At 42.0% G+C, this 22,770-nt stretch overlaps 1 protein-coding gene across 5 annotated transcripts in view; it reads left to right on the forward strand.

Moving 5' to 3' along the window:
* Nucleotides 1–22,770, forward strand: part of CCNY (cyclin Y) — a 322,018-nt gene that overhangs the window by 128,121 nt on the left and 171,127 nt on the right. For 2 of the 5 annotated variants that reach the window (XM_017848399.1, XM_017848394.1), the window contains one exon: nt 16,242–16,280. The exons of 2 other annotated variants lie outside the window; for them this stretch is intronic. Coding sequence is in view for 1 of the 3 variants with exons in the window: in XM_017848394.1 (XP_017703883.1) it covers nt 16,242–16,280 (39 nt within the window). In the remaining 2 variants the exon portion in view is untranslated. Of the gene's footprint in view, nt 1–5,698; nt 5,850–16,241; nt 16,281–22,770 lie in introns of those variants that run through there. One more of the 5 variants, XM_017848400.1, reaches the window with a different exon arrangement.

Below are 22,770 nucleotides of genomic sequence, written 5' to 3' on the forward strand. Positions count from 1 at the left end.
GGGATTACAGGCGTGAGCCACCATGCCTGGCCGTTCCTCATCCATATTCTTTTGGTGTTTATATGTATACTTGCTCTGTGCCTGGAAACAGACTTAAGTATGAAGTCTATTGAACATTGAACTATATTGAACATTGTCATTATAACTGTAGCTAACTATAGACCTTGGATGATAATGACTAGGAATCTTCTCTGGCTCTGTTTTTATTGTGTGCAGTTATTCCAGAGACTAGGCAGATAGTATGAAGTGCCTCATATTTTCCCAATTACTACTTTTCTTCCTTTGGTTAAGTATCTGATCTTGAATAAAACAATTTTTTTTTTTTTGAGATGGAGTCTTGCACTTTCGCCCAAGCTGGAGTACAGTGGGGCGATCTTGGCTCACTGCAAGCTTCACCTCTCAGATTCACACCATTCTCTTGCCTCAGCCTCCCGAGTAGCTGGGACTACAGGCGCCTGCCACTACACCCGGCTAATTTTTTGTAGTTTTAGTAGAGACAGGGTTTCACCGTGTTAGCCAGGATGGTCTCGATCTCCTGACCCCATGATCCGCTTGCCTCGGCCTCCCGAAGTGCTGGGATTGCAGGTGTGGGCCACTGTGCCCAGCTGGGATAAAACTCTTAAAACCTATTCATTATTGATTGTCTGTTGGGTTATTTTACTTGCTGTTCTTCGAAATGGTTTTAAGAGGGCTGGATTTCTTTTCTTGACTTCTCTGTGTAGCCTGTGTGTCCCTTCAAAGCAGGGACTGTATGGATCATGTTGGTAGTACCACCGCCCAGCCCAGCGCTGGGATACGGAAGCAATGTGATACCTGTGTAGTGACTGACTGGTGAGAGGTGACCTGGACATTGTATCAGCTGATGCTTCTTTGTTATTTAACTTGGACTCTCAAGAGACCTCCCCTTCCTTTCTGTTTCAATTGTGGCCACACTAGTTCCTGCCTTGATTTACTGAGGCTGGATTAATTGTCTTCCTTGCCTTAGTCTCTTTGCTTTTAGGTCCATCTTTCACAATCCTTCCAGGCTAGTCATCCATCCACACTCCTTTGAACAAGTCACTTTCCTTCTCAGTCACCTTCACTGACTTTCCCTTGTATGTAAGGTTCTCCATGATCTCACCTCCACCTGCCTTTCTAATTTCTCATACTGACCTTTCCAACCAAATCTGGCTGTTGGTGACAGGTACTTTCATCCTCCCTACAGTTTTAACATAAGGCCTCAGCTTGGGAGGAGGACTGGGACACAGTAGAGATGCTGTAACTGTTCCCATGGCATGGGAAGCTGGGGCACAGGGTGGAGGCCCTGAGCCATGTGGCACTTATGTCTGTGAGGCATGGGGAGAAGCGAAAACCAAGAAGGGTGGTCAGAGCTGGTGCAGGAACCAAAAGAAGCAGCCACAGAAGTCAGAGGAGGAAAGAACTTCAAGATGAGGAGGATGATCAGCAGTTTTGAGTTCTCAAGCAAGTCCATGAAGACTGAGCAAGTTTCATTGCATTTGATGAGTGATTGATGGCAGCCTGGTGTGTTTCTGAAAGATTTCAATGGGGACAGAAGCCGAATTGCTGACATTCAAGATTACAAAGGATGCAGCAACAAGGGCAGACCACTCCTGTGTGAGACTGGGGTGTGAAAAGTCAGGTACTGTGTTTTATATTTACATTTTCCCCCAACTGGCGGATGCATATGTGCTTTGAAGTCTCAGAGGATGAAGCCAGGTTAGAGGGAGAGATCCAAAATAATGAAAGGAGTCACTATGGAGGAGGAGGGAAAGGATGAGGGTACTTCAGGGATCCCATTAACCCTGACAGGAAGGAGAGGAGGGGACAGCAGGAGGAGTGGCTGCATTCAGGTGGCTTCATTTTTTTCTGCCGATTAGGAGAGGAGTTGCATGTGTTAGCAGTGCACATGGGCCAGCCTGAATTGTTTCTGCAAAGATTACTCTTCCAAAAGTCAGTGTTCTGTGGTCTTAGTCCTGTGTTCACAAGCCTTAGATGATTCACTCTGAGTCCCTGGGATCAGCCCTGGGCCTTCCAGGATATGCAGAGGTCATGCATGAAGTGTGGCTCAGCCAGCTCTGGCCTTTCTCTCACTCTTGGCCCTCTCAGACTCTCTGTTCCACTTGTCATTCTCTGAGCACTCCCTACATTGTTTCCCGATTACGTGCCTTTGCTCACTCTGGCTTGTGCTTTTGCGGGGCATCAGCCCTTCCTGCCCCACTTTTCTTCTTTGTGTCTGTTCTATGTCGGTTAACTGTGTATCCCATTTCATAGAGAGCTACTGCTTACAGTTGTGGTCATTTTTATTTATTTATTTATTTTTGAGATGGAGTTTCGCTCTTGTTGCCCAGGCTGGAGTGCAATGGCGCGATCTCAGCTCACTGTAACCTCTGCCTCCCGGGTTCAAGTGATTCTCCTGCCTCAGCCTCCTGAGTAGCTGGCATTACAGGTGCCTGCCACCACACCTGGCTAATTTTTGTAGTTTTAGTAGAGACAGGGTTTCACCGTGTTGGCCAGGCTGGTCTCAAAACTCCTGACCTCAGGTTATCCACCTGCCTCAGCCTCCCAAAGTGCTGGGATTATAGGCGTGAGCCACCACACCTGGCCAGTTGTGGTTATTTTTATTCATACTCTTATTTCCTTTGCTAAATTGTAAACTGAAAGGATTTTAAAATGTAGGGATAATTTTAAATGTAATAAAATGTAAGAAAACTTTCATGAAGTATCAGAAGACAAGCCTGAGTCAGGAAGACTTGAGTTTGAATCCTGGCCCTGCTTCTTCCTGATGCGGTTTTGGGTGATTGCATCCTGTCTCTTTATTCACTTAATTGATTTACAGAGTGGGGATAATGAAACCTACTTCTTAAAGCTGTTAAGAGAATAAACGAGACAAAGCCTGTAAAGCATTTGACCTAGGCCTGACTCCGTTGTAGGTGCTTAGTAGACCATGCTGTAGCCGTCAGCAGTGGATTCCTTGCCACCCAGCAGTGTTGGGTTGAACACCTGGATGGATGGTGAGTAGTGGAGGAGTGTGCTCACCTCCCACCCCATTTATGTTGAGGGCAAGGATGGTGTACTTTACTTTGTATTTCTAACATGGATCTCTATATATATATAGTAAAGAGGAACAGCATACCTCTTATAACTGGGTCCACTTATGCATGGATTTTCTTACGCCTCTGCTCCCCTGGAGACAGCAAAAGCAACCCCTCTTCTTCCTCATCTGCCTTCAGCCTGAGGATGCCTAGGATGAAGACCTTTATAATGATCCACTTTCACTTAATGAATAGTAAATCTGTTTTCTCTTCCTTATGATTTTTCTTAATAGCAGTTTCTTTTCAGTAGCTTACTCTGTTGTATGAATATGGTATATACATATATAAAACATATATTAATCAACTGTGTTATAGGTAAGGGTTGCAGTCAACAGTCGGCTATTAGTTAAGTTTTTGGGGAGTCAGAAGTTACACAGATTTTCAACTCCATGAAGGGGTTGTTTCTCCTAACCCCTGAGTTGTTCAAAGGTCAACTGTATTAACTTGTTTTCTAAAGTGCCCCATACAAATAACTTTTTTCACGTTAATTGCATAGAAGGAAGTATCATTTTGTACAGTTTTTTAAAGATTGGGAACTGGTTAGAAATGACGCATAATAAGGTGTTCATAACATTTATAGCAAGCAGTGCAGCTTATAGCATTAATTTTCCCAATTAAAGCCCCTTTGCATTGTTTTTGCCCACAGAACTCTGGACATATTTAATGATTTATTTTTTTTGACCCTTTCCTTTGTGGAACAAATGGGGAGGCCTAGAAGTTTTAGTGCAGCAGTTGTGTGAAGTGTACATATTATATAGTTTACGAAGCCAGAGAGGGAATGATACCGTGGGGTTAATTTTTTTAAAATTAATTTTTAATGCATATGACATTGTTTCTGGGTAGCTGATCCTTTCAGTTTCTTAGTAGGAACACAGATGCTTCCTCATAGAAAACAGGAAAAGAAGCTTGCTCTAGGAGAACTTGACAAACCAATATAAATGTTTCATCAGAGTGCCCTGTTGATCTCCACGGCCAGTCACAGGGGTTTTATCTCTCATTCATCTTTGTGATAAATGAGTACATATTAATTTTTAGTGCTGTAAAATGTCTTATTTGTTGTAGAGACTAGGGACAAATGACACTTTCAACCAAGATATTGTATGGAGATGTTTTACAGTTGCAGGTGGAATATGGTTTCCTCATTGAGCCAGTTAAAAGTATTTCATGGAATGGCCATGCAGCTGTGGTCTTTGTGAACTGTTTCTTGGTTTGTCAGGTGTGTCCATGTTTATGAATATAAATCTGGATCATTTTATATTTATAGCATACTAGTGATTCTAATATATGTGTCTCTGAAAAGTAGGGTAAATATGTTAAAGATAGTGGCAAAAAAGGGGGTGGAAAATGAAGTAATTGCCCATGGAAGAAATTTTGGATTGTTAAAGTGAGGATGCAGAGAAGGCAGAGGCGAATTATCAACACTTGCCACTAAGTGATACTAAGCAGCTTCTCGGATGCTTGTCATTTGATGGAAAAAAGGGTTTAAGAGTAAGCGTTCTCAGACTGTAAGAAAGGAAGTTGACAATCTCAAGGGGAAAGAGTGTGGCCAGGTCAGGGCCTCTATCTTATGAAATTAGTTGGGGTATGAGACTAGGAAGGGGGCGATTCTTTAAAGTATATATATATATATATATTATTAATTTTTTTTTTTGACACGGTAGTCTCGCTCTGTTGCCCAGGCAGGGCTGCATGCGCCGCCGATCTCCGCCTCACTGCAGCTCCGCCTCCGGGTTTACGCGTTCGCCCTGCCTCCAGCCTTCTGAGTGACTACAGGCGCCCGCCACCTTGCCCGGCTAGTTTTGTGTGTGTGTGTTTTAGTAGAGACGGGGTTTCACCATGTTAGCCAGGATGGTCTCGATCTCCTGACCTCGTGATCCTCCCGTCTCGGCCTCCCAAAGTGCTGGGATTACAGGTGTGAGCCACTGCGCCCGGCCATATATTTTTTTTAAAGGAGGACTTACACTGTGTTAATTTTCTACTGATGCCATAACAAATTACCACAGTTAGTGGTGTAAACAACACACATTTACTATTGTATAGTGCTGTAGGTTGGCGGTCTGATACAGGACTCGGTGGGCAGAAATCAGGCTTTCAGTAGGCTGTGTTTCCCGTTGTGGGCTCTAGGGGAGAATCTATTTTCTTGCCTTTTCCTTGCTTCTAGAAGTTTCTCACATTCCTTGGCTTCAGGCCCTTCCTCCATCTTTAAAGCCAGCAGTGGTAGATGGAGTTCTTCTCACATCTTCTCTCTCTGGCTCTCCTGCCTCCCTTTTTAGAATCCTTGTGATTATGTTGGGTCCACCTGGAAAATCTGGGCTCATCTCTCTACCTTGAAACCAGCAGATTAGCAGCTTTAATTCCATCTGCAGCCTTAATTCCCTTTTGCTATATGAGGTAATGTATTCACAGGTTATGGGGAAATGTTCTAAGTATTGAGTCATCTTGTTTGAATTTTGTTAGGGTACTGAAGTTCAGGGAAACTGTTCTCTCCAGAAGTCATCTGAGGCTTGCTCAGTATAGGGAAGTCTTAGTTTTCGCTGCTTCACAGATGTAATAAATATTGCAGACCTCACTCACAGAGGGTCTAACCTTGGGATTCTTTCTCTCAGCACAGAGAGAAATTGTGGCTATAGGTGAAGCAGATTCTTATCATCAGGAAGGGAGAAGAGGTGAAGGCGTGATGACCTGACAGGTGTGCGGTGAGGAGCTCAGCAGAAGCAAGAGGAAGAGAAGACACACTGAGGTGGAAAGTAAAAGAGGGTGAGAACAGAGTGGTGGGCATTGTGGCTTGAGAGTCCCAGGCACCAGTGGAAGACACCGAAAGGAGGACTGCTCATACCTGGGGTGGGCTGGGTGCAGTAAAGCCATTCCCTGTACTGTGCCTTGGAAGCTCTGAGGGGTCGTGGCTCAGATACTGTGTCTCTAAGCCTGAGCTTTGGTAGCACATGATGACCTCACAAGGAAGGGGACTTTTATCTCAGCAGCCCACAACCTGACACAGCAGTTATTAAACTTTTTGGTCACAGGACACCATGTATAGTGTTAAAAAGTATTGAAACTCTCGTACATTGCTGGTATAAAATGGTACAGCCACTGAGGAAAACAGTTTGATAGTTCGTCAAAAAGTTAAACATGAGGTTACCATATGACCCAGCAGTGCCACTCTTAGGTGTATGCCAAAGATAACTGAAAACATGTTTATACAAAAATGTATACCCAAATGTACACAGCATTATTCGTGATAGCCAAAAGGTGAAGACAACTCAAATGTCCATCAGTGGATGAATGGATAAACAAAATGTGGTATATCCATACAATGGGATACAGGTTGAGCATCCCTAATCTGAAAATCCAAAATCAGAAATGCTCCAAAATCTAAAACTTTGAGTGCCAACATGATGCTCGAAGGAGACGCTCATTGGAGCATTTCAGATTTTGGATTTTCGTTTAAGGGATGGCCAGCTGATAAGCATATAATGCACATGTTCCCAAATCCGAAAAAACCTTTAATCTGGAACATTTCTGGTCCTAAGCATTTCAGATGAGGGATGCTCAGCCTGTATTATTTAGCCGTTAAAAGGAGGGAAGTAGTGATAACCTGGTACAACATGGGTGAACCTTTAAAACATTATGGTAAGTGAAAGACGCCAGTCATAAAAAGCCACATATATTACGATTTCACTTATGTGAAATGTCCAGAACAGGGAAATCTAATAGAGACAGGAAGTAGGTTAGTAGTTGCCAGAGGTCGGGGGAGAAGAGGATGGGAGTGACTGCTAAAGGGTTTGGGTTTCTTTTTAGGGTAATGAAAATGTTTTGGAATTATGTAGCAGTGATGGTTGTACAACTTTGTGAATGTACTAAAAAACCACTAAATTGTATAGTTAGGCACCACATAATGATGTTTTGGTCAAGGATTGACTGCATATGCGTCGGTGGTCCCATAAGATTATAGTGGAACTGAGAAATTTCTATCGCCAAGTGTCGCCGTAATGTCATAGTATAATTACTTTTTTAAAAAATATATATATATTTAGTGTAGCCTAAGTGTACAGTGTTTATAAAGTTGACAGTAGTATATGGTAACGTCCTCGGCCTTCCCATTCACTCACCACTCACTCGCTGACTGACCTAGAGCAACTTCTAGTCCTGCAAGCTCCATGCATGATTGGTACCCTGTGTAGGTGTACCATTTTTAATCTTTTATACCATATGTTTACTGTACCTTTTCTATGTTTAGATACACAAGTACTTAGCATTGTATTACAATTGCCTATAGTATTCAGGGCATTAACATGTTGTACAGATTTGTAGTCTATGAACCACAGGCTGTCCCATATAACCAAGTGTGAAGTAGGCTATGACTGTCTAGGTTTGCGTAAGTACACTCTATGACGTTTGCACAGCAACAAAATTACCTAACAATACATTTCTCAGAACATACCCCTGTCATTAAGCAAGCATGACTGTACATATTTAATTGGTGAATTTGATGGTGTGTGAATTACATCTCAATAACAGAAGTTGTAGAGAAGAATTTTTATGTCTGTAGAGAGTTATATTAGAAATTAAAACTTGTAATTAAAACATACTAATTTTTAAAATAACATTATAATGTAACCATTATATGTTAACATACATTTTTATTTAAAAAAATCCTCAAAACAAAAAATTAAGTGGGAAGAGTAGCATTACCTTACATTTCTTTTATATCTTTAATATCTGGTTAGTAGGAAGCAGCAAGAACCTCATATGTGCTTCTGTATCAGTCTTTTGTGCTATGTTGCTTTGTGAAACTATGTGAAGAAAATTCAGCCTTACACAGATGTGATTGGAAAAGAAAGGAGTATTGTTTTACAGACTTTTGAGATAACATAAATATTCTTTGACACTACCTCAAAACGTGACAAATGGTAGTTTGTTAAAGGCTAGTTGCACTGTGGAATCTGAAATCATTTATATTAAAGTTTATTGATCTGTCATACTTTAAATGGACCTGTTACCACATGCAAGATTTTGTGTCATCATGCTTTGTCATTTGGAAAAGTATTGGTTCACTGAGTTATGCAGATCTTCCAAATATTGACTCATTTCATTATTCTGTCTAAAATCACATTTGCTAATGTCATCTCTGACCTCCTTAGAAAAGTCTTAATTATTGGGAAGCTTTCAAGCTCTTGGTGGTAGATATGAGTTTTCCAGAATTCTGACTTCTGTGTGATGAGAGCCTGTGTCTTTTTGGTTGGCTTTGGTGGGTGTGATCTTGACTGTTTTACAATATAAAAGAAGAAACGATTTTTGGGAGAATTTGTGAGAATAGAGTGCTGGTGCTAAGTTGTCTATATTGGGTGACTTCCTGGAAGAGGTTACCAGAGCCCTCTATGGTTGCTTCTTTGGCTAGGGTGGGGTGTATGTGTGTTGAGAAAAGTTAGGAGGGTTTTGCTATTTGAGCAGGGAGCTAGAAGGACAGTAGAAGGGCAGAGCTGAGTGTTGGACGAGGGAGATGGAGCCTAGGACGTGCCGGGGGAGTTAGAACATGTGGGTCAGGATGGCTTGCAGAGCGCTGTTCCACATCCTGCCCCGTTCGATCCTTACCATGATCTTACTAGTTAGGCCCAGAGGGTGTTCTGTTACATTTCTTTAATAGGTAAGGGAAATGAGACTCAGAAATGGCAGTGACATTGTCTAGAATTGTCTGGTTAGTTAGGAGTGGAATGGGCACCTGTCCTCAGCCTCTGCTTCCTAATGCATACTGGTTTGCAGCTGCACTAGGCTTGCTTTATTGGTGAGAAACTGAGAGGTTTCTCATGGCCAGAGTCAAGGGAGACATTGGTGGAGTTGATGCACCATGCATCTTTGGATGAAGGTCGAAAGGAGTATACAGGATCTTTTACTTTGGGAAATGCTATTGCCACTGTACAGAGGTGGGATGGACCCACACAAAGTGTGGTTCACGTGTCAGCCTGATGAGACCTCACTATACACCCAGAGAGTAAGAAAAGGTTAAGTATTGACATGGTAAAGCTTTTGGGGGAGAGCAGGCAGACTCTCCGGTCCAAAAGTGTCTTGAGAGAGCGGGGAAAGGAGACTGGCTTGGCTTTTGCATGATTAGGGGTTGGGGCTGGTCGAGGGCTTCCTTCCTTGCCCCCCTGGACCTGGATGGTTTGAACTTCCTGCCAGTGCCAAAGGAGGGGGCCCCAGGCTTTCTTATCAGCTTGCCTAGATGGGGGTAGAAGGGGAAGGTGGGGAGTGGTGGGGCCTGAAAACTGTCAGCAGTCAAATGTCAGAAATGGAGCCAGACTCTGTATTACAGGAAATGACATCTTTTCTCAAGGAATCTAGCAAATAGCAATTTGATTCTAAGTTCAAGACTTAGAACCAGCAAAGGGAGTGACTGAGTGAGCTACTGGCAGAACTTGTTGACTTAGCTGAAGTCTGCATGATCACAGCTCTGCATATCCTGGAACTCCACATTTCCTCCTGGTGAAGAAGTGATGTGTTTCAGCTGATTTAGAATGTTGGCCTATTGGGAACAAAGCGAAGCTTGTGGGAGAAGAAGATAATGTGGTGTAGGAAGGCCCTGAATGCAGGGATGTTGCTTTCTTTTACCGAGAATTCTCTCTTGCTTGCCGTTGCCTTTATCTGCCCCCCACCCCTTCTTTCCTTTTACCTTGAGAGTTGTTGGGAGGAAACTTAGCTGGGCCAGCAGATGATGGAACCATCTGTTGGAGGCTTTGAAATCCCATTTTGCCACACAAGGAGGAGAAGCATAGCCGTCTTCTCCAGGAATTTTAGTACTCATCAGTCCTAGGCTGTCATATGAAGCAGTCCACACAGCACAGTAAAAAAATGCGAACTAGTCAATAGTTTGTATGAGAGGACTACTTTGTGATTCGAACGTTTGTACTTGGAACACTGTCCCAGATATTGCTTAGGTTACACTTGGAAGATGTTTTGGAAGCAAGTAGGACTTGAACTCCAACAGATACTGAGTTAAGGAGGCTGCCAGGCAAACAGTCTTAGATCCCCGAGGGCTTGGATCTGGACGTGCTGGTCCCATTTTGGTTTGTATTTTGTAATGAATGCTTGGAGTCAGCTCAGCATCCAATAATTGAAGCATTTATGTGTGAAACATCGATTATGCAGTGATCACTTGAGGAGGTGACTGGTGGCCACAGCTTATTTCTCTAATGTTTTTCCCTTTCCCTCCCACTCCTGATTTCCACGTGGGAATCCTCTCCTTCCAGTCTGGAATATATAAGAGAGTTTTAGAGCCCAAAGAGACCTTGGAGGTGATTATTTCTCTTATGTGTTATATTTAAGGAACTTGATAATAACTAACTTCAAACATTTATTTCAAAAAGTTTCAAAACTATACAGAATTAAAGAGAATAGTGTGATGAGTATATATTACCCAAATTTAGTAATTTTAAGATATTGCCGAGGTACAACTATCCACATACAGAGCACTTCACATGCTTTACTTTTATAACCTCCCAATAGCCTCTTGCGGGTAGATACAAATATATTTCCTCTCTTGAAGATGAGAAAACTGACAGGCCCAGAGAGATGAAGAACGTTGCCTGGGGTCTCCCAGTCTGCAGCCAGCTGCCTGTGACTTCACCCTCTCTGCCGCACTGCCTGAAGAAGTTTTAAAGTTTGCCTGACATACACAGTCAGCTGAGGTCCAGCTAGAAGTGGAACCAAGAGATCTCACTCCTTCACTGTTTCTTTCATTGTGATTTTCTGTGGCTTTTCTCTTTCCGTTACTCTTTTGCAACTGACTTTTTGGGCCTAAAGAGTCTCGGTACCATTTTAACTCTGATAGGCAGACAGCAGCATCCTAAGGTTGGGGTGGTGGGAGTGGTCTGCTCCAGTGCCGGTGATGAGATGTGCATTGTCTATGGAGGATTTAATAACACTAATAAAAGCATCCAGAAGTATGCCTGTGAAGTCTAAATGTCTAGAATTTTGCCTGCAGTTCTAAACAATGTCGGTGATATTCTTTCCCCGAAAATCTTTTGTCAGTGTTCTAAATAATTGCTTTATTGAGTTTTAATAATATATATGTAAGCTTCAAATGAGTACTTCTGGAGTACTTAGCCTTTAATAGATACTGTAGGCCCAGCGCCATGGCTCATGCCTGTAACACCAGCACTTTGGGAGGCCGAGGCAGGTGGATCACCTGAGGTCAGGAGTTTGAGACCAGCCTGGCCAACATGGTGAAACCCCGTCTCTACTAAAAATACAAAAAATTAGCTGGACATGGTGGCATGTGCCTGTAATCCTAGCTACTGGAGCGGGTGGGCTGAGACAGGAGAATTGCTTGAACCTGGGAGGTGGAGGTTGTGGTGAGCCAAGATCGTACCACTGCACTCCAGCCTGGGTGACAGAGTGAGACTCTGTCTCAAAAAAAAAAAAAAAAAAAAAATACTGTATGCAGCATGGAAGTTAAATCTGACACTCCTGATTATATAGTTAGCCCTAAACACATGGGGGCTCAGCTGCTTGCATTCATTTCCAGAGTAACTTCTTAAGACTTTAGAATTGTTCAGAAAGCTTGCTTAGGACAGTGTTGTGTATTTAACCCTGTAGTATTACATATATCTGCTTTTAAACAGTAGATTTGAAATAAATGATAGTGTTACTGATGACTATAATTGTCACTCTGTGTGATCACTTGGAGATTTTGTCCAAGAGTCCTTAAAAATTAAAATAGTGAAACAGAATGCAAACCGTGAGGTGTAATATTTTTGCTTGGTAAGTACAAAAATAATATCTGTAAAATTAAAATTTATCACTTATCATTTAAGACAGTTGTATTAAAACTAAAGAACAAATCTAGAAAATAATAGTTAATGATTTTTACGTAACTATTACTGAAAATATTTTTTTCATAGATGGAGGGTGTGTTAAAAAATGATCCTTCCTAGGTGTCTATAATGTGTTAGATATGCCATTGTAGGCAGAAGGCTTTTTCTATGATTCGTTTTTAAGTGAAGAGATTGAGAATCTTTCATACGTGCAACTGGAACCATTAGGATAGGAAGAAAGTTACACAGGGCATTATTTGTATTGAAGGTTTACTCTGTGCCAGAAGTTGCTGGTGCTTGGTATAGCTTCACCTCACTTTGATATTTGTCAAGCTTCTCAGTCCTGTCTGCAGTGCTGACAGACTGTGTGTGCGACAGTGGCAAGAGCTCCTGCCGGCTCCTTTGCTTGGAGCATGCAAAGGGGACTTGATGCCTTCTCTTGGGAGGGGGCCGTGGCACCTTTGCAGTGGTAAGACCTCAGCCGGAGCCCTAGCTTCTCTAACTCTTATCTCTAGCATCATGTAGAACAGTGCTTCTCCATTGATTTTGCCCCCAGGGCAGGTTTGGCAAAGTCTGAAGACATTTTAGTTGTCATCACTGGACAGGGGCTGCTATTAGCATCTTGTGGGTAAAGACATGACTCCTGCTAACTGTCCTGTGGTACACAGGACAGCCCCTGTACCCCTCCAGTAAAGAATTACCAGCCCCAGTCATCCAGTAGTGCTGAGCTTGAGACACTGACTTGGGGCAAGTTACTTAAACTTGTATGGCCTACTTCCTCATTTCCTCAAAATGGGAAAAATAACACCAGTACTTTTCCAATAAGGTTGTTGTGAAAACTGTGGGAGACGGATTCACAATAGCTTCAAAGACAATAAAATACCTAGGAATCCAACTTAAAAGGGATGTAAAGGACCTCTTCAAGGAGAAATGCAAACCACTGCTCAGTGAAATAAAAGAGGACGCAAACAAATGGAAGAACATACCATGCTCATAGATAGAAGTAATCAATATCGTGAAAATGGCCATACTGCCCAAAGTAATTTATAGATTCAATGCCATCCCCATTAAGCTACCAATGACTTTCTTCACAGAATTGGAAAAAACTGCTTTAAAGTTCATATGGAACCAAAAAAGACCCCGCAGTGCCAAGACAATCCTAAGCCAAAAGAACAAAGCTGGAGGCATCATGCTACCTGACTTCAAACTATACTACAAGGCTACAGTAACCAAAACAGCATGGTACTGGTACCAAAACAGAGATATAGACCAATGGAACAGAACAGAGTCCTCAGAAATAATACCACACATCTACAGCCATCTGATCTTTGACAAACCTGAGAGAAACAAGAAATGGGGAAAGGATTCCCTATTTAATAAATGGTGCTGGGAAAATTGGCTAGCCATAAGTAGAAAGCTGAAACTGGATCCTTTCCTTACTCCTTATACGAAGATTAATTCAAGATGGATTAGAGACTTAAATGTTAGACCTAATACCATAAAAACCCTAGAAGAAAATCTAGGTAGTACCATTCAGGACATAGGCATGGGCAAGGACTTCATGTCTAAAACACCAAAAGCAACGGCAGCAAAAGCCAAAATTGACAAATGGGATCTAATTAAACTAAAGAGCTTCTGCACAGCAAAAGAAACTACCATCAGAGTGAACAGGCAACCTACAGAATGGGAGAAAATTTTTGCAATCTACTCATCTGACAAAGGGCTAATATCCAGAATCTACAAAGAACTCAAACAAATATACAAGAAAAAAACAAACAACCCCATCAAAAAGTGGGCAAAGGATATGAACAGACATTTCTCAAAAGAAGACATTCATACAGCCAACAGACACATGAAAAAATGCTCATCATCACTCGCCATCAGAGAAATGCAAATCAAAACCACAATGAGATACCATCTCACACCAGTTAGAATGGCAATCATTAAAAAGTCAGGAAACAACAGGTGTTGGAGAGGATGTGGAGAAATAGGAACACTTTTACACTGTTGGTGGGATTGTAAACTAGTTCAACCATTATGGAAAACAGTATGGCAATTCCTCAAGGATCTAGAACTAGATGTACCATATGACTCAGCCATCCCATTACTGGGTATATACCCAAAGGATTATAAGTCATGCTGCTATAAAGACACGTGCACACTTATGTTTATTGCAGCACTATTCACAATAGCAAAGACTTGGAATCAACCCAACTGTCCATCAGTGACAGACTGGATTAAGAAAATGTGGTAGAATACTATGCAGCCATAAAAAAGGATGAGTTTGTGTCCTTTGTAGGGACATGGATGCAGTTGGAAACCATCATTCTCAGCAAACTATCACAAGAACAGAAAACCAAACACCGCATGTTCTCACTCATAGGTGGGAATTGAACAACGAGAACACTTGGGCACAGGAAGGGAAACATCACACACCGGGGCCTATTGTGGGGAGGGGGGGAGGGATAGCATTAGGAGATATACCTAATGTAAATGATGAGTTAATGGGTGCAGCACACCAACATGGCACATGTATACATATGTAACAAACCTGCAGGTTGTGCACATGTACCCTAGAACTTTAATGAAAAAACAAAGCAAAACAAAACAAAAAAACTATGGGAGACAGTACATTTAAGAGCTCAGTAATTATAATTGTTGTTATTATTGTGATTAACTTAGTGAAAATAAAATCCAAAAGGTAGAAAAAAAAAAAAACTGCTGCTGTGATATACCTAAGATCTGTAGAGAGTCAACATACTACACTCTTTGTACCCTTAGTACTACACAGTTGACCCTAAACACCTTGGATCTAAGCCACATTAGTCCACTTACATGTGGATTTTTTTCAATTGAACATGGATCAAAAACACAGTATTTGCAGGATGCAAAACCTGCGTGACCAAGAACTGCCTTTTTCTGTATCTGTGGGTTCTACAGCTCTGACTGTGATACTTGAGCATGCACAGATTTTGGTGTTTGTCCAAATACCAGTCGCCTGCAGATAACCTAGGGGCAACTGTAAATGGATAACAGTGCTTAGAATAATGACCTTGAATCAATATTCAGTGTATGAAACTTAGTAAAGTGGGAAATTGAACTAGAAACATTTAGAAACATTTTCTTTTTTGATGGTGTTTTGCTCTGTTGCCCAGGCTGGAGTGCAGTGGCATAGTCTCGGCTCACTGCAACCTCCGCCTCCTAGGTTCAAGCAGTTCTCCTGCCTTGGCCTCCCGAGTGGGTGGGATTACAGGCGCCCGCCACCATGCTCAGCTAATTTTTGTATTTTTAGTGGAGACAGAGTTTCACCATATTGGCCAGGCTGGTCTCAAACTTCTGACCTCAGGTGATTTGCCCGCCTCAGCCTCCCAAAGTGTTGGGATTACAGATGTAAGCCCTCGTGCCTGGCCTGAAACATTTTCAAAAGAAGAAAATATTTCTGGCCAAATGTTAGCTTATCAATATTTTCTCAGCTGTTCTGATCGTGTCACCTCATGTGCCTCTTAAGCTACCCGACCCCTCCCTTAAAGTTTTTGATAAAGGGATCGGGGAATCCTGTTTTAACATGATAGTCCTAGATGATTTTTAAGATCAAGCTAGATTGGGGACTGTTCTTTTAGGTAGAAAAAAGATTTATCAACTAATAAAGCAGGTCTCTTTCCTGAAGCACTTTATATGGTAAATGGTAAATTATATTATGCATTGTGGGGAATGAGAGTAAAAAAAAATGTATGTATCAAGTAATATTTCCTAAACTTAACTATGGAATGTTCTGTTAAACACATTTTCTGATGATGTTTCACAGACAGCACACTGGGAAACAATTGCAACTCCCTCACCATAAATTCTGATTAAAGGAGGGTTTCCTTCCCTTTCACATTTTAGCAGAATAGCTATGTAAACCCAAAAGTATTTGAGACAAATCGCATTCAGTTTAGAAGTTTATTTTGCCAAGATTAAGGACAATGACAGGGATTAAAGAAACATGGCATCACACAAGCAGTTTATAGTCTGCTTTTCTCCAAAGATGATTTTGAGGGCATCAGTATTTAAAGGGGAAAAGCAGGCTGAAGGGGAAAGAGGGTAGGGTATGACTGAATCCACATGTTGCAAGAGAAAAGGAGCAGGTGGGGAATAGTCAGTTATGTATTCCTCTGGAGCTCAGTAAATCAACACTTTACCTAGATAAGGTGAACAATAGAGTAGCAACCTGTGGAGATACTTAACGTTTATTCTGTAGCTATCTACTTGGGAACAAAAGGAAAAGCAGCTTTCAGCATAATATTTTTCCTTTTGATATAGTGAGTTGGAGTCCCAAGTTTTTGTTTTCCTTTCACAGCTACTTGGCTTTCGAGTGGCCCTGCAGTGGAGGAGCGGGGTGAGTACACATCATGACTCACATAGGGTGAGTCCATCTGGGTCTGCACACTCATGTGTGGAGATGACTCCAGGCCAGTCCTGGGCACAGAGTTTGCCTGTCCTCCTCCCCCAGGGACAGGGTGCCTCTGGGACCCTTTCAGTTTAGGTTTGTGGGAAGAGCTTTCCTCAAAAAGTGCTTATGTGGGCTTCTGACGCAGCAGGCCTGCCCTCTGAGAATTCTGTTAGCTCCTCAAGTGATGCCTTGGTGGGGTTATCTAATTTCTGCCAAAGGTCCACACCCACGTTTGCCTCCAGGAACTGGAACTTCCAGGAACTGGAAGTTCCTGCCAGTGCTCAGGTGACTGATGAGTTCCTTTTGGGCACCACTTGAGCTAATGGCAGTCATCTCTAGGAACTCAGATTAATGCACAACGTCAAATCCACAGCCTTTGTTCCCACCATATGGATTGAGTTTATCTGTATTTTATAGTGATTATGGCAGAAAGATAGTAGCAGAGATCCAGGTACATAACAGCTGTTGACGGATTGAGAATTGGTAGTGGCTCATAATCTGGTTACTTGTGTCTTTCATTATTGTAATTTGATACTCTTAAATCTCAAATATAGCAATATGTGAATTCAAATTATCATACTCTTACTGTTTATTCTTTTTAGCCCGAATTTGTGAAACACTTTTAGCCCAGAGCAGGGAGATGTGAGTGGTCTCTCTCCCTACCCCTTTGCCAGCAATTGGATTATTTGTACATTGTTTGTATTTCCAACTCCTGTGGTACTCCTGTACTAAATGGGTGACTCAGATAAATGAAGTTAGTTCAGTGATTGTGATCCTGTCATTCTGTGTGACCACTTTAGTTTTTATTTGTGTTTAAAATTAAAAACTAAACCTGAGGTGTAATATCATTTGGTACCTGCAAATTTTAGTTAGTATGTGGAATGCCTTGTCCACAGTTTTCCAAAGTGGTTATGCCAGTGTATACTCCCAGCAGCAAAGGTGAGAATATTCCAGTTGCCCCATATTGTTACCAATACCTGGTATTTCTTTAAAACATGTGAAATTGAGTTTCACTGCGATCTTCCTAATATTAGATAATAAAGTTTTAAAACCCAGTTGTACTTTGCAGTGTGTGTCATCAGAACCATACAGTCTTGGGGTGCCTTCCATAAATGAGAACTTTGTGATCTCCTCTTCCATGAATTAGATATTTAGTTATTTTGGTGGAGAGTGGTACCTGCCTTTTGCTCAGTCTCTTAAAAGAGAAAAGGTCAGCATCATCTTGTGGATTTCATTGAGCACAAAAACAGAATTTACCATAAGCATATGTGAGCTCTGAATGTCACTACATATCTGCCCTAGCGTTTCTCATATTTTAAGTGTCTTGCTCCTTTGTCTTTGTTTCCCTCATCCCCCTGCCCCCCAGCAATCCGATTGAAATGGGAAACAGAAGGATAGGAAGTGGGTGTGCTTTTGGACCTCTGGATATGCAATTTCATTAGATTTAGCCAAAAATTTGTGTCACGTTCCTGTAGAAGAGAGCTAGTGACCTGGGGATGCTTAACTTGGGGCCGGCTGGTTGATAAGTCATACATTACATTCTGTGAATTTATCTTTTTTAAATCTTTGTATTCATGTCAGAGTCTGTGGAACTTTTTATATACTTAGCTCCCATTAACCTTGATGCTAGAGAAAAGGCAGGTGTGGAGTGGAAAGGGATTTCCTGGTAAAGCATGGCAGCTTTTCTCGTCCTGCAGGTCTCTCTTAAGAGAGCTATGCATCCTGGTTCTTAGAAGATGACAGGTGAGGAAGGGGCCTCTGATATCCAAAGTTAGACTTGATTGTTCTTTGGTGGTGAATGAGTCTAGGAGAATAAATACTAGGTAGTATTCATGGTTTGGGGCTTTAAAGTTTATTGTATATAAGCAGTATCCCATTATGTCAGTTTCCGTCATAAAAATATACTTACTGGCTTTTACAATATGAGAATGCAGGTTTCGCTAAACTGATGACTTAAATGGACTTGGAGTCCACTGGTGCTGACTTGTGTGAGCGCATCTTGCAATGTACAGCCTTCCAATATTGACAGAGTTGAAGGAAACCTGGAGGTTTGCTGGGAACTAATCTTCAAATGAGGCATTTACAGTATATTGTTACTTTTGTAGGATTGATTCTGTGTGGAAAGTGCATTCTTTAGATATGTCAAGATTCCTTCATTGATTTTTAATAATGAAGGTCTTTAGTAAAACCTGTTTTTTGTTTGTTGTTTGGTTTTTATGGAGAGATGGGGGGCGGTGCAATTCTCTGAAAGTGTTGGTAGTGAAAAGCTGGCAGCGGCCCAAACTGCAGTGCTGCCTTTGTGCACGTTCACATTCTTCAGTGAACACCAGCGGGCCCTTCAGTGATTTCCTGCTGTTGGGCCAAAACATAGCTAGTACTAAATTTTATGCTCCCCTGAGCTGCCAACATATACTACACTACTGAGAGGAATTCCACTGTCCTTTTATTCTAGAGGTAAATCTATTCTGAACTTTTATGGGAGAGAAATGAGACTGACTTAAAAAATACACAGGAAAAAATCTCCCACTCCTCTTTGATTAACTTATGAACAAAGGAAAACAAAACTTATTATTGATTGCTTTAAAAAAGTTACTGCTAGTGAGATAGTCCTTTTCTTCCTCAGGATGCTGAGTTCCTTCTGCCCTGTAGCTTGCTGAGGGGTTGCGGGAGCTCCGCTAAGAATGTCTGGTGATGAAGGTGGTTCTGAGGCTTGAGGGTTCTGCCCCTTCTGGATTGAAATGCAGAGGAGGCTGCTTCACAGCTGGACAGCAGTGAGCTCTGGGCCACCATAAGACTGCCTGCTCGGTGTTCTGTGTGGGGCAGATGTGGGAGAAGGATGGTGGGAAGAATGGCTTCCAAACTGTCGATTGATCAGATATGCAAGGGAAGATGCCAGGGGATAATGCCAAGAAGAGGTGGGTAAAGAAAGGAAAGGAATCCACAGAAGGGAGGAGGGGAGTGCAGGTGTGCATGTATTCTGAAAAGTGCTCATACACATACAGTTTGCTTGTTATTTAAAAACTTACTGTGGGAAGTTTTCTAAATGTATTTTATAAGGCAAGTTAAATGTTTGGGTTTTGTATAAATAAATTTAGTAGTTAATGTATAGCATGTAGAATTAAGCATTTTCTTCCTGAATGAGCTCACTGCCAGGATCCACGTAAGAATATTTAAAGTCACAGATCATTGGTGGATTCTGAACACAGCTGTAGGATTCCATACTGAAGCACAGCTTTCCTGAAAATAGCCAAATTAGGTGTGGCCCTTCCCCTCTGGCCTTAGTCCTGCTGAGGCTGTGTTCCTCTGAGTCATCTCAAGTAAGTGAACAAATGCTGCGCCAGTGTCCAGGAGGAAACAGCCCCTTTGTGTGTTTTCGTGTTCCTTTAGCATTTCAGAATGTGGCCTGACAGGTAACTGTGGGGCTATTTTTGACTCATAAAGAGAATTCTAGAGGAGGAGATGCTCTGGCCCCAGGCTGGGGGTGGGCTGTCTTCTGTAGCTTTTCCTGGTATCACATTTAAATGTTGTGCTCCATGGTAGGTTGTATTTGTAGTGTTTCAGTTGACAAAGGCTGAAGCAAAATAGATTGAGAGCAGACATCTCAGAAGGCCCAGATGAACACTCATGTATGTGGCACAGAAGTGCTAGGTGGCACTGCAGTTTCTGTGTGAATAGTTATGGCCTTGTATTGGCTAGTAGTTTTTCTCCCACATCACAACTCTGTTGACTGGCGAGTCTATGAAGGATGTTCTGGGAGCAGGCACTGGAAACTTAGTGTCACATGATGGATATATACCTCTTGACATTTGCATTTTTGCACCAAGCTTTAGATTTGATGAGCTTCCTCTCCTTGTTGGATGTGGCTGATGGAAGCATTGATAGGAATGAGTATTCTCTTTTGACATATAAATAATTACATTTTCCAATGGAAAGGCTCTGTGTTCATTTTCTGTTGCTGCCACAGCAAATTACTATACATTTTCTGGCTTAAAACAATACAAATGTGTTATCTTACACTTCTCTAGTTTAGAAGTCTGACCTGGGTATCACTAGGCTAAAATCAAAGGGCTGGCAGCACTGCAGTCCTCTGGAGGCTCTCAGGGAAAATCTGTTTCCTTGCCTTTTCCAGTGTCTAGAGATTGCCTACGTTCCTTGACTTACAGCCCCCTCCTCTGTTTCTAAAGCCAGTGGCCTCACATGTCTGGAGTATACTTCTGTCAGCACATCCCTTTATCTTCTGCCTTCTTCTTCCCCTTTTAGGGAGATTACTTTAGGCTTACCCAGATAATCCCAGGAACATCTCTTTTAAAGTCAGTGGATTCGCAACTTTAATTCCATCTGCAACCTTAATTCCCCTTTGCCATGTAAGGTTGCAGGTTCCAGGGATTAGGAGGTATACTCTTTGGGGACATTATTCTGCCTGCCATAGGCTTTTTCTGTGTTTCCTTAGAACCCTCATCTGTATCAGGTTATATTAGAAGTTGTCTGTTTATATGTATTTTACTGCTGCTGCTACTACTGCTACTACATTTTACAGACTTCTCAAGGTCAGGCACTGTTTGTTTCATATTTGAATCCTGGCATTACCACAGCCCTGGTGTACATATAATGGTGCTTAGTAAGTGTTTGCTGAGCTAAAGGGAACTCTTTCAACTCCTTGATTTTACGTATGAACAAACTGTGAAGAAACAGAGAACTGTGCTTTTTTTTTTTTTTTTTGAGACGGAGTCTAGCTGTGTCGCCAGGCTGGAGTGCAGTGGCATGATCTCGGCTCGCTGCAACCTCCGCCTTCCGGGTTCAAGTGATTCTTCTGCCTCAGCCTCCCAAGTAGCTGGGATTACAGGCGCCTGCTACCATGCCCAGCTAATTTTTGTATTTTTAGTAGAGACGGGGTTTTACTGTGTTGGCAAGGCTGTGGTCTTGAACCCTGACCTCATGATCTGCCCACCTTGGCCTCCCAAAGTGCTGGGATTACAAGCATGAGCCTCCACACCCAGCTGAGAATTGTGACTCTTAAAGTAGTGAGAACTCAAAAACCCTTTTATCTTGACTTCCATAAAACTGTGAAATGCCAGGCTCAATTCTTCATGCTTGGAAGAAAACTTGGGTGTGCAATAAGAATGTGTTATTGTTGCCTTCTCTCATAAAGGCATCGTCTGATACTGGTCATGAGCATAGAACAAAATGAACAAAGTGAATTATTGCCTGTGTATCTGAAGACTGCTCTCTCCTAAACAGAGTATCACTTAGTCATAAATCAGCTCAGTGTTTACTTAATGGAAAATGAGGAAGATCTCCTACCAAGCATTCATTGGCTTGCTTTTAAGGATTATACTCTCAAAATGTGAGAACTATCAGATTGTTTGTACAAAATATAGCATACAAATTAAATCAGCATGGTAGCATAATTTGAAGACCATGCACTTGTGGCTGAGTATAGATAAATTCTTGTCAATTAATTTTGACCTTGTCTGAATGCCTTGCAATGATTAATTAGTAGGAAGCAAACCTAGGATAGCAAAACACCCCAAAATAGTTGCCCAGGATGCCTGGTGTGCCAGCAGACAGTATTTCCCCCCCAGGATCCGGATGGTGAGGAAACCCATATTCTTCTGCAAGATTGGCACACATTCAGGTGGTTTTAAAATAGAGCTGTGTATCTGTTGTGTTTATTTTGGTAATTGAAATTTTGTATATCAAAGCCAGCCCTAAAGAAAACAACAGATTTTCTTAACTTTTTATTTAAATACTGGCTGCTTTGAGGATGTGCTTACAGATTTGGTTTTGGTGTGAACCAATGACTGACAGTTGTCACCTGATAAAAGCGCTCCTTTACCTCTCCCTTACTTCAGTGTCTCGAAACGTTCTGGGCCTTAGAGTTGCAGTCTCATTTCCCTCTGCTTCCCAGCCTATGTGCAGGGCAGGCCTCTTCCTCCCTCAGTCCCAGCTCAGCACACCCGCCGCCAAAGATGCCTTTGTAGTTGGCAATATGGCATAGGACGATGGTTTTCAAACTGTTGTTTAGTTTTGGAAGTCATGGAACTCCTGTATTATTATTATTTTTAATGACATGTAAATAAGATACATAACGTGAATTAAAGTGGAACCGCTGAGGTTGAAGATGAGTGGGAACCCAGGGCCCTGCTGAGCTGGGGCCTGAGGCCAAGTATACAGGAATCCCTCTGGGAACACAGAATTCAGTTGAAATAGTCTTAAAGTAGAAAGAGCACAGATTCCATCACTTACTAGATGGATGAGGTGTGTGACTTTGAGCAAGTTACTGTTAGAAATCCTTGTTCCCCACTTTTACACTGTTGGTGGGATTGTAAACTAGTTCAACCATTATGGAAAACAGTATGGCAATTCCTCAAGGATCTAGAACTAGATGTACCATATGACCCAGCCATCCCACTACTGGGTATATACCCAAGGGTAT

Source organism: Rhinopithecus bieti, unplaced genomic scaffold (genome assembly GCF_001698545.2).
Source record: "Rhinopithecus bieti isolate Rb0 unplaced genomic scaffold, ASM169854v2 scaffold_30965, whole genome shotgun sequence".
NCBI classification, from domain to species: Eukaryota; Metazoa; Chordata; class Mammalia; order Primates; family Cercopithecidae; genus Rhinopithecus; species Rhinopithecus bieti.